Below are 13351 nucleotides of genomic sequence, written 5' to 3' on the forward strand. Positions count from 1 at the left end.
TGAACGCACCTTTGTGGTGTTCAATGTGTAGAAGTTAAAATACAGCTGCTAAAATTGCAGCAGCCAATTGAGCACCATGTGAAGTTACTCAGGTCTTAAGCGGTGCTGTGATGTAGCATGCCGTTACAGTATGGCTCCATTCCATTACCAACATGTTACTCTGGATGTGTCTAACACCATTCATGAAATTAGCTAATGAATTTCCTGCACATAAATTACCCTGTGGTACTCCCACAGTGACTGTATGCAGTAACTTTTCCATGTAGGCAAGACTGAGTGCTGCTCTAAGTGATTTCTGGGAACCTAAAACTATTTTGCAATCCTTCAGGTCATAGCAGCCCACTGTTTACTGTCAGATGTCCTGACAATGTAAACTGCACAGCGCAGGCATCTGAGATCAGTGAGTGTAACGTCACTCCCTTGCTGCAGGAGACACACCGTTCTCTGTTTATGTGTACCTGGGATTACTGTAGGCCGATCAAAACAGTTCATGTGAAAATGGGCTCGATTCTCTGACCTTTGGCTCTCTCTGCCTGGGGCCTGCGCTCCCAAGGCACCGGGACACCGAGCCCGTGTCCCTGCGCCTGCGGCATTGCCCGTGCCCCGGGGACTGCACGACCCCGCCGCGGCGGCCGGTAAGCAGAGGCCGTGCCACCCCCCCCTTCCCAGCCGTCCGGTGAAGCGGCGGGGGGAGCCGCCGGCAGCAGCGCCGGGCCGGGCAGGGGGTGGGGAGCGCCCGCCTCTCGCGGCTCGCAGCCGGGTGCCTCCCGCGGGCGCGGCGGGCCGCCTGGCTGGCTGCTGGCTACCCAGAGTGCAGCAGGCAGGCGGCGGCAGGCGGCGGCCGGCACCGAGCTGCCGGCGCTCTCCCGGCCCGCCGGCGCAGCGGCAGCCGGGCCCAGGCAGCGGCGCGGCCCAGAATGCGAGTGTGAGATGCTTCTTCCCCCGGCAGCGGCGCCCCGGGCCCAGGCGGCAGCGGCCCCCGCGTGGATGCGGCTCTGGAGCCGGCGCTTCGCCCTCCACAAACATTTCTATAGGACTCATTCGCCCTGCTGAGGAGATCGGCCAGGCCCGGCCGCCTCTCTCCCTCGCCGTCTCCCTCAGGCGCTGCCGGCGTGGCCCGGCCCGGCCCGGCGGACATGGAGGCCCCCGGCGGCACCTCGCCGCTCAGCCCCGCGCTGGTGGGCCGCCTTCGCCAGGAGCACGAAAAGGTAAAGGCCGCGGCCGGCGGGCCGGGCCGCAGCGTGCGGGGAGGCCGGGGCAGGCCGGGCGGGGCGGGCAGGGGGCTCGGGGCTCCCCCGGGCTGCGGTGGGGACGGGGGGCGGGCGGCCCTCGGGCGGCACACGCCGGGGCCTGCGTGCGGCGGGAGGGCACGTGACAGCGCTGATGTCACGTTGGTCGGCGGTCGAGGCGGGTGCTGGCGGCCGTCGGTTCCCGGCGGGCCGGGGCCGGGGCCCGGGGCGTCCGGAGCCGCCTCGCCTCCCCGGAGTGGGCCGGGCCGGGCCGGCGCTCCGCCGCTAGCCCGCAGCGGGCAGAACGGGCGCGGAAGGCGCCCGGCCCGGCCGCAGAGCCCCGTTAGCGTGTTGGCAGCGATGGCGTTGCCAGAATGCCCTTTAAAAATACACACTTTGGGCAGATGACCGGGAGCGCGCGGCGAGGAGGCCCGTACGGCGCTGGGCAGGCACTGCGCCTTCCACGCACGCCCTGCGTGCCCTGACAAGTCTCCAAGACCGTTACAGTTGCGGTCTTACATAAGCGTGAAGGGTGCACACGTAGTCCTTTTAAACGCCCGATTTTCACCCTCTTTCTGCCACTTTCCTGTGTTTTTTCCAGTCACAAGGCCAGGCACATACCTTTGCTAAAACACAGCCCTGCAGGTAGGCCCAGTGTTAGGCCCAGCGGGTGCCTCTGGACTGGGTCATCTCGTGGGCCAACTTAAAGGGTAGCTGTATCAAAATGTTCACGATTTTACCTTATAATCATTAATTATGTCTGAAATGGGTTTGAAAGAGCCAGACTGTCCTGAGGAAATGATTCCTGAGAGTTCAGAGGCTGATACCACGTGTGGCTATAGTACAAAACTGGAGATACCTTTTCCGGCAGATGACACGATCTAAGGCGAGCTGACCCCATATCAAGTGCAATTTTGGGCTTGCAGGTCCCAGCCTTTCAGTGAGCTCTGTATATGTGCAGGAGCCGCTGTGGAACTTAAGATGTTTATCATTGGCACAGCAGTGTTTGCCCAGTCTACATGCCTTTCAATTTTTCTGTTCATTTTTCTTACAGGATTAAATTTTTTTAAGCTACATCCAAGGTACACTTTAGAGCTCCTCAGTTTTAACGGAGGACTTTATCTTCAGTATGTATTGCTTTGTCACATATTGGTTTAGTTAAGGGTAAGAAAACAGAGTAAAACATAAGTGGAGTAAAAAATGTACCTTGTCTGGAATACTGTGTGCAAAAAATGTGTGTACTTTTGAATAGTAACACTAAATCAACACTAAAATACCTACGTAACCAACTAACCATTAATGTGGATGAACAGTAAGAGGATCTGCTGGAATACTCTGCTTAGTCCATTTTGCACGGATGGTAACCCATTATGCCAATAACTGGTGATAGTAACTCTTCAGCTTGGGCTCCTTCAGTTAATTTTCAAGGCGGTAGAATTTGGCAAAGAATAATTTCTCCGGCACATTAGTGTCAGTCAGGCCTAATGTGTGAGTAGATGTCTGCTGTAACCGTGTAAAATAATTCCCAGTTCATGTTAAGACCCTCTCTGTAAGCAAGTTTAAGACTCTTCTTAAACAGATCTGCTCCAGTGGAAAAGAGGCCCAGGAGACCATTAATTAAGCTTCTGTTAGGCTGATGTACCAAAATTATATATTATCATAGGGAAACTTTACATAATTTCTGCAAATTGACTAAAAAAAATTGAACACTTCAGCTTCAATATGAAATTATACTAAAGAACTACATATCTTGGTTACAATGGAGTGTCATGATGAAGATATAGTAGACTTTCCCTCTATGCAATGAATACATATAATTGGATTACAACGGTATTTTCAGTTACAAAAATATTGTATTTTAAGATGGAGGAGGTCTTTTCAGCTGCCTCTTCTCAAAGGTTCTTATTTTTCTCACAAAATTACTGAAGTTAACGGCTCATGTTTTGGTCTCAGCATAAAGATAAGTGAGAATTGGTTACCCAGTACTTTGGTAAACTAGTTAATTGTAGTTGGAGCATCATAACAAATAGCAAAGTTATTTAGCCAGAACTGTATCTATATACTGGCATTTAGGCAGGCGCATACATTTCCTTTAATTGTGGTGATGTGCTGTCCCAGTGACGCTTGGTTATGTATGGAGAAACGGATTCATTCCCATTAATCTGAAAGCAACCTTTAGTGTAATAGTGAAAGACAGCATTAGCTATCTGCAGAATTACAGATGATACTTGAATCACTTTTGATTATTTTAATAACCAGGCCGTTGTACAACCCTGGTTCAGTTATGGGTTTGAGCTTGTGAGTGCTAAAGAGCTGCTCTGGAGAACACGTGAACTGAGGCCTCCTTCCTGTTTAAAAATATTAAAAGAACAGGATGTTCATGACTTTTTATCTTCAATGTGATTGAGGCTCCAACTTCCAGGTTTAGGACCCCTGGTGAAAAGTAATTTTAATTCTTGTGGAGGACTGCTTGCCTGTTGGACAGATTTCATCTTGTTAATTTGTAGTGATAGTAAGACCAAACTGTTAAAAGCAATTTTCAGTGCTCCCACTAAAGGCACTTTGTATAAAAACATGACTTAGAATGTGTATCTTGGGGATAAATTATAGAAGAATATCTAGTAATTTTCATGATAAAGACCATCATTGGAAGCACGGTGGCTGCGTAAAGTTTTGAATATTTCTGTAGGAAGAATATAATGTATGTATCGTGGATTGCTTGCAAAAGCAATATATGTTAGCTGGAAATACTGTGTTAAATCTATTGCAAGTTAGTACAGGAATTATAAAATGAATATTTAAATAGGTGGATTCTCATGCTATAGAGCCTGCATTTAAACATAATATTTGATATACATTTATTCCTACAATCAAGTGAGGTGGGATTACTGATAGGCAGTTGACAAGTTGGATCTGTATGATTTGGTAAGACTTGTGTAGACAGTGAATTTCCAGCAGGCTGATACATTCTATAGTTTCTGAGCAATGCAATGAAGATACGCGTAACGGGAGACATTACAGAACCAATTAGACCCATGAGACATTTGTAGAATGCAAACACAGGCATGGAGAGTCTGGAGGATTCCAGTATTAGCTGGCAATATGATTTTAAATATTTTTTTTGTTGCATGGACAAACATATTTTTAAATTTTCCTTGTAGGAAACTGGAAGTGTTTCTTCTGTCACTCATCATGACAACAAAGCACAATTTGATTTAGTGCAGCTATTACTGTGACTTACTGGTCACCGTGTGTTAGGACATACTCTTAATTTGTATTAATTTAAATGGTGGAGCTGTGTGACCTTTAATTTCTAAATTGTTTTCAAAATCCTGGGTACTTGCAGTTTTGTAACAGTTAAACAACTTGTGGGTGGGTTATGGGGAAACAACAGAATCTTAAACTTTCACAGAATACTAAACGTAGACTCTTTTAAACTGTTTTCTTATCTGAATTACTTCTGGGCCTGACTGCCTCTATTTAAGTGTTTTTCAAGTAATATCTGTGCTATGAAATCAGCAAGTTGGCAGTTTTAAAGCTGCTCCTGCAGTCTGAAAAAGAACAGTGAAAGTTAGTAGGGTCTTGCGTGCTTCGTGGTGCTGCAGGAGCTACTGGAAATCTGGAACTGTTTGCCTGCGGACTCGGCTGATGAGATCCAGTGTGCTTTCTAGTACAGTGTCTCCTGACGTGTTGCACTTTTTCCAGCCTACATCCAAGTTAACAGAACTTAGAGAAAGCCTGGCTATGGAACAGCAGTGTAATCGGACTTTGCACAATAACTGAGAAAAGTTACCAGTGTCTGAAGCTTGGTTTGACATGCTCCTTTTTAAAAGGACCTATCTGAAGCTTCATTTGCTATATTCCTTTTCAAAAGGTACCCTGACAGTTACCTCTTCAGAAACTTGTGATGACAACCACTCCACCCTGTCCAGTGCTTTTTTGTAATGGTGGGATCCAATAATGTTTTCTCATATGCTACTTCCAAGTAAAAGACCTAACTCAGTCCTTACCCTTCAGTGTAGTGCTTATTGGTCCTCCAATGCTAATTGATCAGCACTTTACTTTTTGTAGTCAATATTTGTCTGTGTTCTTATTAGTGCGAGTTAAATACCCAGTAGTTTCTATAGTGTTAAGATTTATAAAATAAAGTAACAGATCTTAAATAGACTTGTTTTTTTTTTTAGTGGCAATAAACCCCAAACTATTCAGAAAAGAATTTAAAGAGCACTGCCTTTATCCTGGAGTGAGCAAGTCTGTATAATATGCTGCCTCATTGGTAACTAAAATGTATAGATGAGATTATAGCCACAAATTTAAATGTTACTAAATTGTGCTGCTCCTATCAATGTCTACAGGTTCTTTGAGTAGATGCAGTGACCACGGTGCAGCTTGGGAATCATCTTTAGTATCTCTAGCATTTTTGCAAGTCTCTGTTCCAGAAGTTATGCTCATAACCTGTCTTCTCTGATTGACTTGGGTACCCCTTGCCTCATGGATCTTTCTGCTTTGAGTTTGTGAAACTGTATTTTGTTTTAATCTGAAGCCCAAGTCTTGCAGTTGGATATGCTAGCTCAGAGCTTGCCATCTTGAGGCCCTCAGAGCAGCAGCTGCACTGAGACTTTTATTTATTGTACTGAGACTTTAGGATACTGGGCTGCACTGTAGATTCTGGTTTTGCTTGTCTGTTAGCATAGGCTACCATTTCACTCTTATGAAACAGGGGAGTCACTCCACTGATTTTGTACTAAAACTTGTGTTCATGCTGCTGTGCGGTAAGAGGAATCCAGTAAGGCATTCCAAAGCAGTCATGTCAGATGCAGTTGTGAGCAACAACAGCAGTTGTGAGCAACAGTTACAGTAGTTGTGAGCAACAGTCTCAGTTACTTGGTCAAAAATGTCCTTAATGATCACATGAGTTATCCAGGAGGGAGCTGACTTTTTTTAGTGACAACTTTTTAAATCTTTGTTTGGTTTTTTTTTACTGCTTGTTTCTGCCTTTTAGCAACTTTAGGGTGTAACATTTGTGACACTGCTTAATGACTTGGGTTGAGATTCAGCTTAAAACCAAATTTTGTTGTTGACTTTTCACTTTTCAGCCAGTGTGGTTCCGTAATGCAGTTCATTGTGCAGTGTCACAAATGTCTGCCAGCAGATCGTGTGGGCGTTGGAAGGATAACACAATAGATCTGAGTAGCTGGAGACTGGGAGGAATGATGACTATTTGCCTCAGGACTGCAGCTGAATGTTGGACCACAGCCTGAAGGTGTATCTGTGAGGCAGATGCCATGTCTCATGGGAATTTTAAACTAGTTAACTCAGATATTGCTAGCAGCATAGTTGTTACACCATGGAGTACATCAAAGTTTACAAACCTGCTTGAGATATTTGGTAAGTTAGATTATGGGAGTTCTCTGCTTAATGTTGATGTGGCGATGTCTTGGTACCTGAACTAGCTTGTATAAGTATAGACCACGTGAGTATATTTACCTGAAGTAAGCTAAAATACAAAGTTACAAGTTCCTCATCTCTGTCTCAAGATGAGGTTGCAGGACATAGATACTGTGACATGCTACCAGGGAAGGGCAACACCTTACTGCAGATGGTTCCTGCCTTGCACCAGTTTGGTTGGATCAGTGCTGATCAAACTCACTCAGTGGAAAGCATCCTGCTGCCTTTGGGATTTTTGTTGGTTTTGTGAGCTGAAATTACTCCCAAAGGGGACTGACAAATAGCAAAACAGCATAAAGGTTTTGGGAACTCAGGGTTGGAAGCAAGGGAGAAGGATGCTGGCTCATGTAAGCTGATCCTGTCTGGCTGCTGCACTTACATGTGCAACACTTACTGCAAGATAACTAAGTCATTTATGTGACCTATCACCACAGCAGTAGTCACAACATCAAATAGTCTTGCAAGGGCAGAATTTCACATCTGGCAAAGAAAAGATGACGTGTTTCCTGCCTGCTTTATAATTCTTTAGATCTTTCAAGTAGAGCTTTTAATTTTGGTCAAAACTTAGTTTTTATTTATTAATAAATAATCACAGAATCACAGAATCTTAAGGGTGGGAAGGGACCTCGAAAGATCATCTAGTCCAGCCCCTCTGCCTGAGCAGGACCACCCAGAGCAGGTCACAGGAGAACTTGTTCAGGTGGGTTTTGAATGTTCCCAGAGAAGGAAATGGTTTTTTTGGAACCTCTTATGTTCCAGCTTGTACCTGTTGCCCCTTGTCCTATCATTGGACATCATTGAGAACAGCCTGGCTCCATCCTCCTGACACCCACCCTTTATGTATATGTAAACATTAATGTGATCACCCCTCAATCTCCGTCCAGCTAAATAGCTCCAGCTCCCTTAGCCTTTCATCACAAGGAGGACGCTCCACTCCATCATCTTTGTGGCCCTGTGCTGAACTCCCTCCCTATCCTTCTTGATCTGAAGGGCCCAGAACTGGACACAATATTCCAGATGTGGTCTCACGACAGCAGAGTAGAGGAGGAGAACCTCTCGCCCACACCCCTTCTAATACACCCCAGGATGCCATTGGCTTTCTTGGCCACAAGGGCACACTGCTGGCTCATGCTCATCCTGCTGTCCACCAGCACCCCCAGGTCCCTTTCCCCTATTCTACTCTCTTAAGTGTTCATTACCCAACCTTTGCTGGTACATGGGGTTATTCTTTCCCAGATGCAAGACTCTACACTTGTCCTTATTGAATTTCACTGGATTTCTCCCTGCCCAGCCCTCCAGCCTGTCCAGATCTCGTTGAATGGCAGCACAGCCTTCTGGTGTGTCAGACACTCCCCCCAGTTCTGTACTATTTTTCCTGCAAAATTGACTCGATTGTGTGTACATAATTTATATAATAATAGTAGATCTTCACTTGTTTTCTTGTAGAGAAAGATAAAAATGGTGTTTATCTTTTAAAATCAGATCTTTAGCTTTAGAAAGATGTTTGCCGTGACTAAAATTTCTTTCAATCTGTCTTTTCCTTCAGTATTCTTCCCAAACATATTTCTTCAAAAGGCAAAAGTTTTCACCCAAAGGAGAATTTATGTTAATAATTTGTTGAAATGTAGTGTTTTTGAGTAATATGATTTAATAAATGAATATGAGAGCTCAGAAATGCTTTCTTCTCTTTCCATTAGATGGTACAGTGTGGCAACAGACTGAAGAAGTTCGAATAATTTTATTTCATTTTTTGATTGAAAAAGGGGCTCTAGGAAAAACAATTGTGCAAATGTTAATTTTGTCTTTCTCCATCAGTGATTGCTGTGTTTTAGGCAAGTACTGTGTAGTTTCCTAGAGGAAAAAAAGAAAATTCATTTAAAATGTTTATTTTGCGTGTGGCTTGTTACATCCTTGTTACCAAGCAATGATTAAATATTTGACCACCCATTAATGTTCTTCTGTAATGTAAAGTCATACTATGAACTGGTTATTTCATCAGTAAACTTTTAGGGTTGGGGGGTGTGACAGATGAATCTCATGCATGAGTTGAATAGCAGAGTGGGCTTTGATACTGCAAACATTTACAGCTCATGGGCATGTATCAACTGCAGTAAATACTTGAGCATGGAAGGTTAAGCAGTTAAAACTCTGTAGAGCTGGAGTCATCTGAATTAGGTCAGTAGTGGAAATTGTCTTGGGTTTATCATGAGCCTTGCAAATGTGGATCTGCATTTCAGAAAACCGCCTCTTACTTCCACTGTAGTTCGCGCAAGGTTCTGAACAACAGAACCAAGGTTGAGATGGAATTATTTGCACAGTCCCAAATGGCAGGGACAGTCTCCTGAAGGCAGATCATTGGTTTTCGACTTTATTAGACCCTTACTTTAATTACCACCTCATTACTTGCTCTGCTTCCACAAAAAGTATTCCATACTGTCATTTTCCCTAAGTAACTGGCAATGTGATTGAAAGGGATGTTTAAAGTGAGACTAATTCAAGATTAAATAGTCACAAATTATATTATTGCTACATGTAAACAAATTACTTGCATATCTGATTTTATTCAGATTACTTTTCAAGTGGTAAATAATGCTTTATCACTTATATAGTGCTCTTACATCTTTAGAGTGCTTTTCTCACATTAATTAATCATCATTAAACACTCTGAGGTGGGTAGGTTAATACTATTATCCCCATTTTGCAGATGAAGAAATGTAGACTGAGAGGTTGTGATTTGCTCAAGGCCATATAGAAGAAACAGAATCAGAGCTGGGATTAGATCTGTGTCCCTAGCTTCTAATTTCAGAAGACCAGCCAGATTGTAAGCCACAGTTTTGAAGCAAAATACTCAAGTATGTCTGTAGGAACAGCATTTACTTGGCCTTTCAGATGCCTAACTTGCAATTTGTTTAATTGGAAATTTTGTGTTTGTGCCATGGTGCGTATTTCCATGTTCATACCCACAAGTGTGGAAATAGCCTCCCATTTGTTTAGGACCTCTTCCTAATCTGATGGGACATTTTTATTTTCATCATTTTTGTAGAAATTATCTTTCACCTTAAAAACACCAATTTCTAGTTGTTTAGACTTGAATGTGACCTTGTGACTCAGATACAACAGGTTTAGCACTGATAACCTGAAACTGCCCACAGATGATACCAGTGCCAAGCTCTGTTGCTTACTTTCATGGACTGAGAGATTTTGTTAAAACCATCACCTTTGTAGGCAGTGCCCAGCTGCTGAGTAGAGAGAGACATTTACATGTGTGTACTCCATCTTGGAGAACTACCTAAGTACAACAGAGTGGTCTTGAACTGGAGAGGAGTTCCATCTGTGCACCACCTTGGTAATCAGAAGCACCACAGAGTGTTGCATTCAGCTGTTGGTATTGGGAGCATGTACAGATGCAACAGGTAAGGAAAAACAAAATGAAAGAAAGAGATGCCCTTGTACGTGAAGGTGAGGACCTCATGCAGAAAGGTAGGGTGTGTGGGGAAAAGGTTAGAGATCCATGGACACGTACAGGTAAGAGCTTCATGCTACAGCATCCTTCTCACCTGTCTTCATTCACAAGGAAACACTGAAAGTGATTGTAGCACCTTGCTGCTGAGTAAGGAGATCTGGCTTCTGCTTCTAGCCCAGTTCCTGACCAGTGTCAGCCTGCAAAATCAGTACAATGCTTCTCTGAAGTGCTGTGTACTTTAATTAATGGAAAAGTTTTTGAATTCTTCAGGAGAAGGTGGACTATAAATAGATTGGAAAGAGAGAAAGTGTTGCAGAAGAAAGGACTTTTCTGCCTTCAGATAACTAAAGCCTTTGGCTGTATAATATTAACAGTTTGGGGGTGATTTGGAGTCACTAGCCTGCAAGCTGCCCTGTGTTCAGATGGGGATGGTGGAACTAGGGGACACCTGGGAAGTGATTGTAGGTCTGAAGCTGATCCTCCTGCTCTGCTGAGAGTCTGCTTATGCTTCCTTTTAAATAGCTCAACCTGGTAGGAGTATGAGTAGGACAACTTCCTGCTTTACTGGTTTGGTTTTTAATCTAGAAGGAATTAGAGTTTGGGTTACAGGTGCACAGAGGTGTGCTCTTCCAAGGCTGTCCCAGGGGGAGGCCACTTGTGGAGCTCCCAGGTAAGGCTCTGTCTTGTTAGGGGCTAGAGAAGCACTGGATTTTAACAAGTTGCTGTTGGAGGAAAGGAAGGAAACAAGGTATTTGCCTGTTTACTTTCTTTTTAGACTGTGGAATGTGTTTTTGGACAGTGGATCTTTAATAACCGGGCCCATGATTAGACAACGTTAAATTTGCTACAAGAGTCATTTGGTAAATATTTAGTATGCAGATAAGCCATTGATAACTGCACACATTCTAAAACTCATACTTTTTTTATGCCTAAAAGGGGAGAATTCAGAATTTATTGATACCACTTCTACTGTGATGTTTTAAAAGTAATGCGTAGTTGGTGGCGCTAGGTGCCCAGACAAATTGAACTCAAATGAACAAACAAACAGGTCATTTATTTTATTTACCCTGAAAGGAATTTTCATGCTTTAATTGTAACTCTAGATATAAATTATGTGTGGAAGATAGACTAATGATTTTCCTGTGTTTGATTAAAGGCAAAGAATCAAAGATTTGTTTGTATATTTATCTATCTGTTTCTTTGCTGTGATAAGACCAGTTGTTATCCAAACAGTGGGACTGACCTAATAAAGGACATATACATAATTGATCTCTGTCTGCTTTTCAATATTTATTTTATCTCAATTTTTTTAATAGAGTTCAGTTCAGAAGAGCAGCCTGAAACATTTTTAAGGTGGTATATTTTAGCACTTCTGTGAAAGGTCTCATTTTATGCTGACCACTGAAATGAGGTTTGTTGGTAGTTCCACCCTTTAGTATCCCTTCAAGAGAGATTATATCAAAGAAGAAGAATTAAATTAAAATTGATTGGTGTTATTGATTTTTTTTAAGGGGACAAAGGGTGATAGAAGCAGCATATGCCCCTGTGCTGGTTTACTGATGGACTATTTTTTAGAAACATGAAAAGCATGTGTGCCCAATTTACATATTTACTAATTAAAAAAGCTTCATGGAAACATTAAGTAGACTATCTTCTGTAACCTTTAACATTCTAGTTAATGGATATAGCCTGGAAATTTTCATGGAAGGTCCTCTAAATAATGTAAATGATTATGAATATGTAACTAGTTAATATGCAGCTATGAAAGGATTATCGTGTAGAGGTTAATGAACATGCTGCTCTTATGGTTTGCAGGGCCCTCTTTTTGTGCTTTTAGCTCAACTTCATGCATGGAAAGTCATGTATATGGAATGGAAAGCTTCCTGTCTTTGCCATCTTCATCTGTGATGGGACAATTAACCAGGAACTTTCTTAAAGGATTTTGTAAATGTTTTTGTATGCTTAATTATGTTGTGTACTTCACAGTCACTACCAAGACTGAAAGAATGAAGGATAGGGGTAGATTAGGCTCTGATTTTTCTACTTGTTAATGTGTTAGCATTATGATCAAATGGTGTTGTGCTGCATGATTTATATCTTTGATGGAAACTTTACACTTAAAATGGCCTTAATATTAATAGTATGAATTAGATTTCTAAGTTGATGTCCTGTAGAAGTCTATATATTTACTCTTAGCCTTAAAAATAGTTAGCTTGCACATTAAGGAAAATATTTGCCAGGCATTTGATTTATAGGAGTTTAAGGCGAATGATAAATTTAAACTTGGCTTACGTGGGATGAGCTACCTGGCTGAATTTCCTGATGGATTATGAAGTAGTGTAACCACAAATGTAGAGCTGAGCCTTTTCATTTAAGTACTTTACTCTGTTTAAAGAATTATTAGCTCACAAAGTAGTCCCATTTTTTTTACTCCTTTATGAGTAGAGTGCAGGGTCTGAGGTCTGTTCTGCAATAGCTGCACATATGCTAACTGAAAAAAAAATTGTCTTTCATTCTGTTGTTTGGGGAAAAAAAGAGAATTATCTGCTCCAGTGATTTCAGTGGTACTTGAATGTATCTTATTGTTTTCTCTGCAAATTTTCTCATTAATTGCTTTCGAATGTTAGCATTATTTTGGCTATAGGAAAAATGAAATTTGTAAAATAAAATAAAATCTAGAAAATGCTTATATTGAGAATATGTCTAGACATATTTAATTGCCTCATGGCTTCATTGCATTTCATGTAATTGAATGAAATTGTTTGTGTTATATTTTTAGTAACCATTATTCAGAGATCAGAATATGTTTGGAAGGGCAAAATCTCCACGTAATTATGGCAGAGAAGGTCACAGGTTTCAGCGTCTTTTCTGCTGGCTATATCTACATAGTCTAAAGAAACACAGTTAAAAAGGAAAAAAAAGTACTGTATTTTACCAATGCCCTTTATTTTGTAAATTATTTTGCAACGCTCGGGAAAGCCCGTAGCATAAAAAAGGTAAGTGCAATATTCAGAGCGTTTTTTTGACACCCAGAAAGAGGAGAAGCCAGCACCCCATAAAGGCATCAAATATCCTTGTAGTTAAACACCACACAAATAATTTGTGCTTTTTCAAATTAAAACGGCCAGTGGAAACATTTGTTGATGTACTGTTAAAGGAAAAAATGGTTTTGGTGCTGTAGGGTTCGTTTGGTTTTGTTTTTTAATGACTG

General features: G+C 42.3%; 1 protein-coding gene across 1 annotated transcript in view; it reads left to right on the plus strand.

Moving 5' to 3' along the window:
* Positions 1-834: 834 nt before the first annotated feature.
* The window catches only part of URI1 (URI1 prefoldin like chaperone), a 44263-nt gene continuing 31746 nt past the window's right edge, over positions 835-13351 (plus strand). The window contains exon 1 of the mRNA XM_062007475.1: positions 835-1208. Coding sequence (XP_061863459.1) covers positions 1137-1208 — 72 coding nt within the window. The 5' untranslated portion in view covers positions 835-1136. The remainder of the gene's footprint in view (positions 1209-13351) is intronic.

The sequence above is a fragment of the Colius striatus genome, chromosome 14 (genome assembly GCF_028858725.1).
Source record: "Colius striatus isolate bColStr4 chromosome 14, bColStr4.1.hap1, whole genome shotgun sequence".
Lineage (NCBI taxonomy): Eukaryota > Metazoa > Chordata > Aves > Coliiformes > Coliidae > Colius > Colius striatus.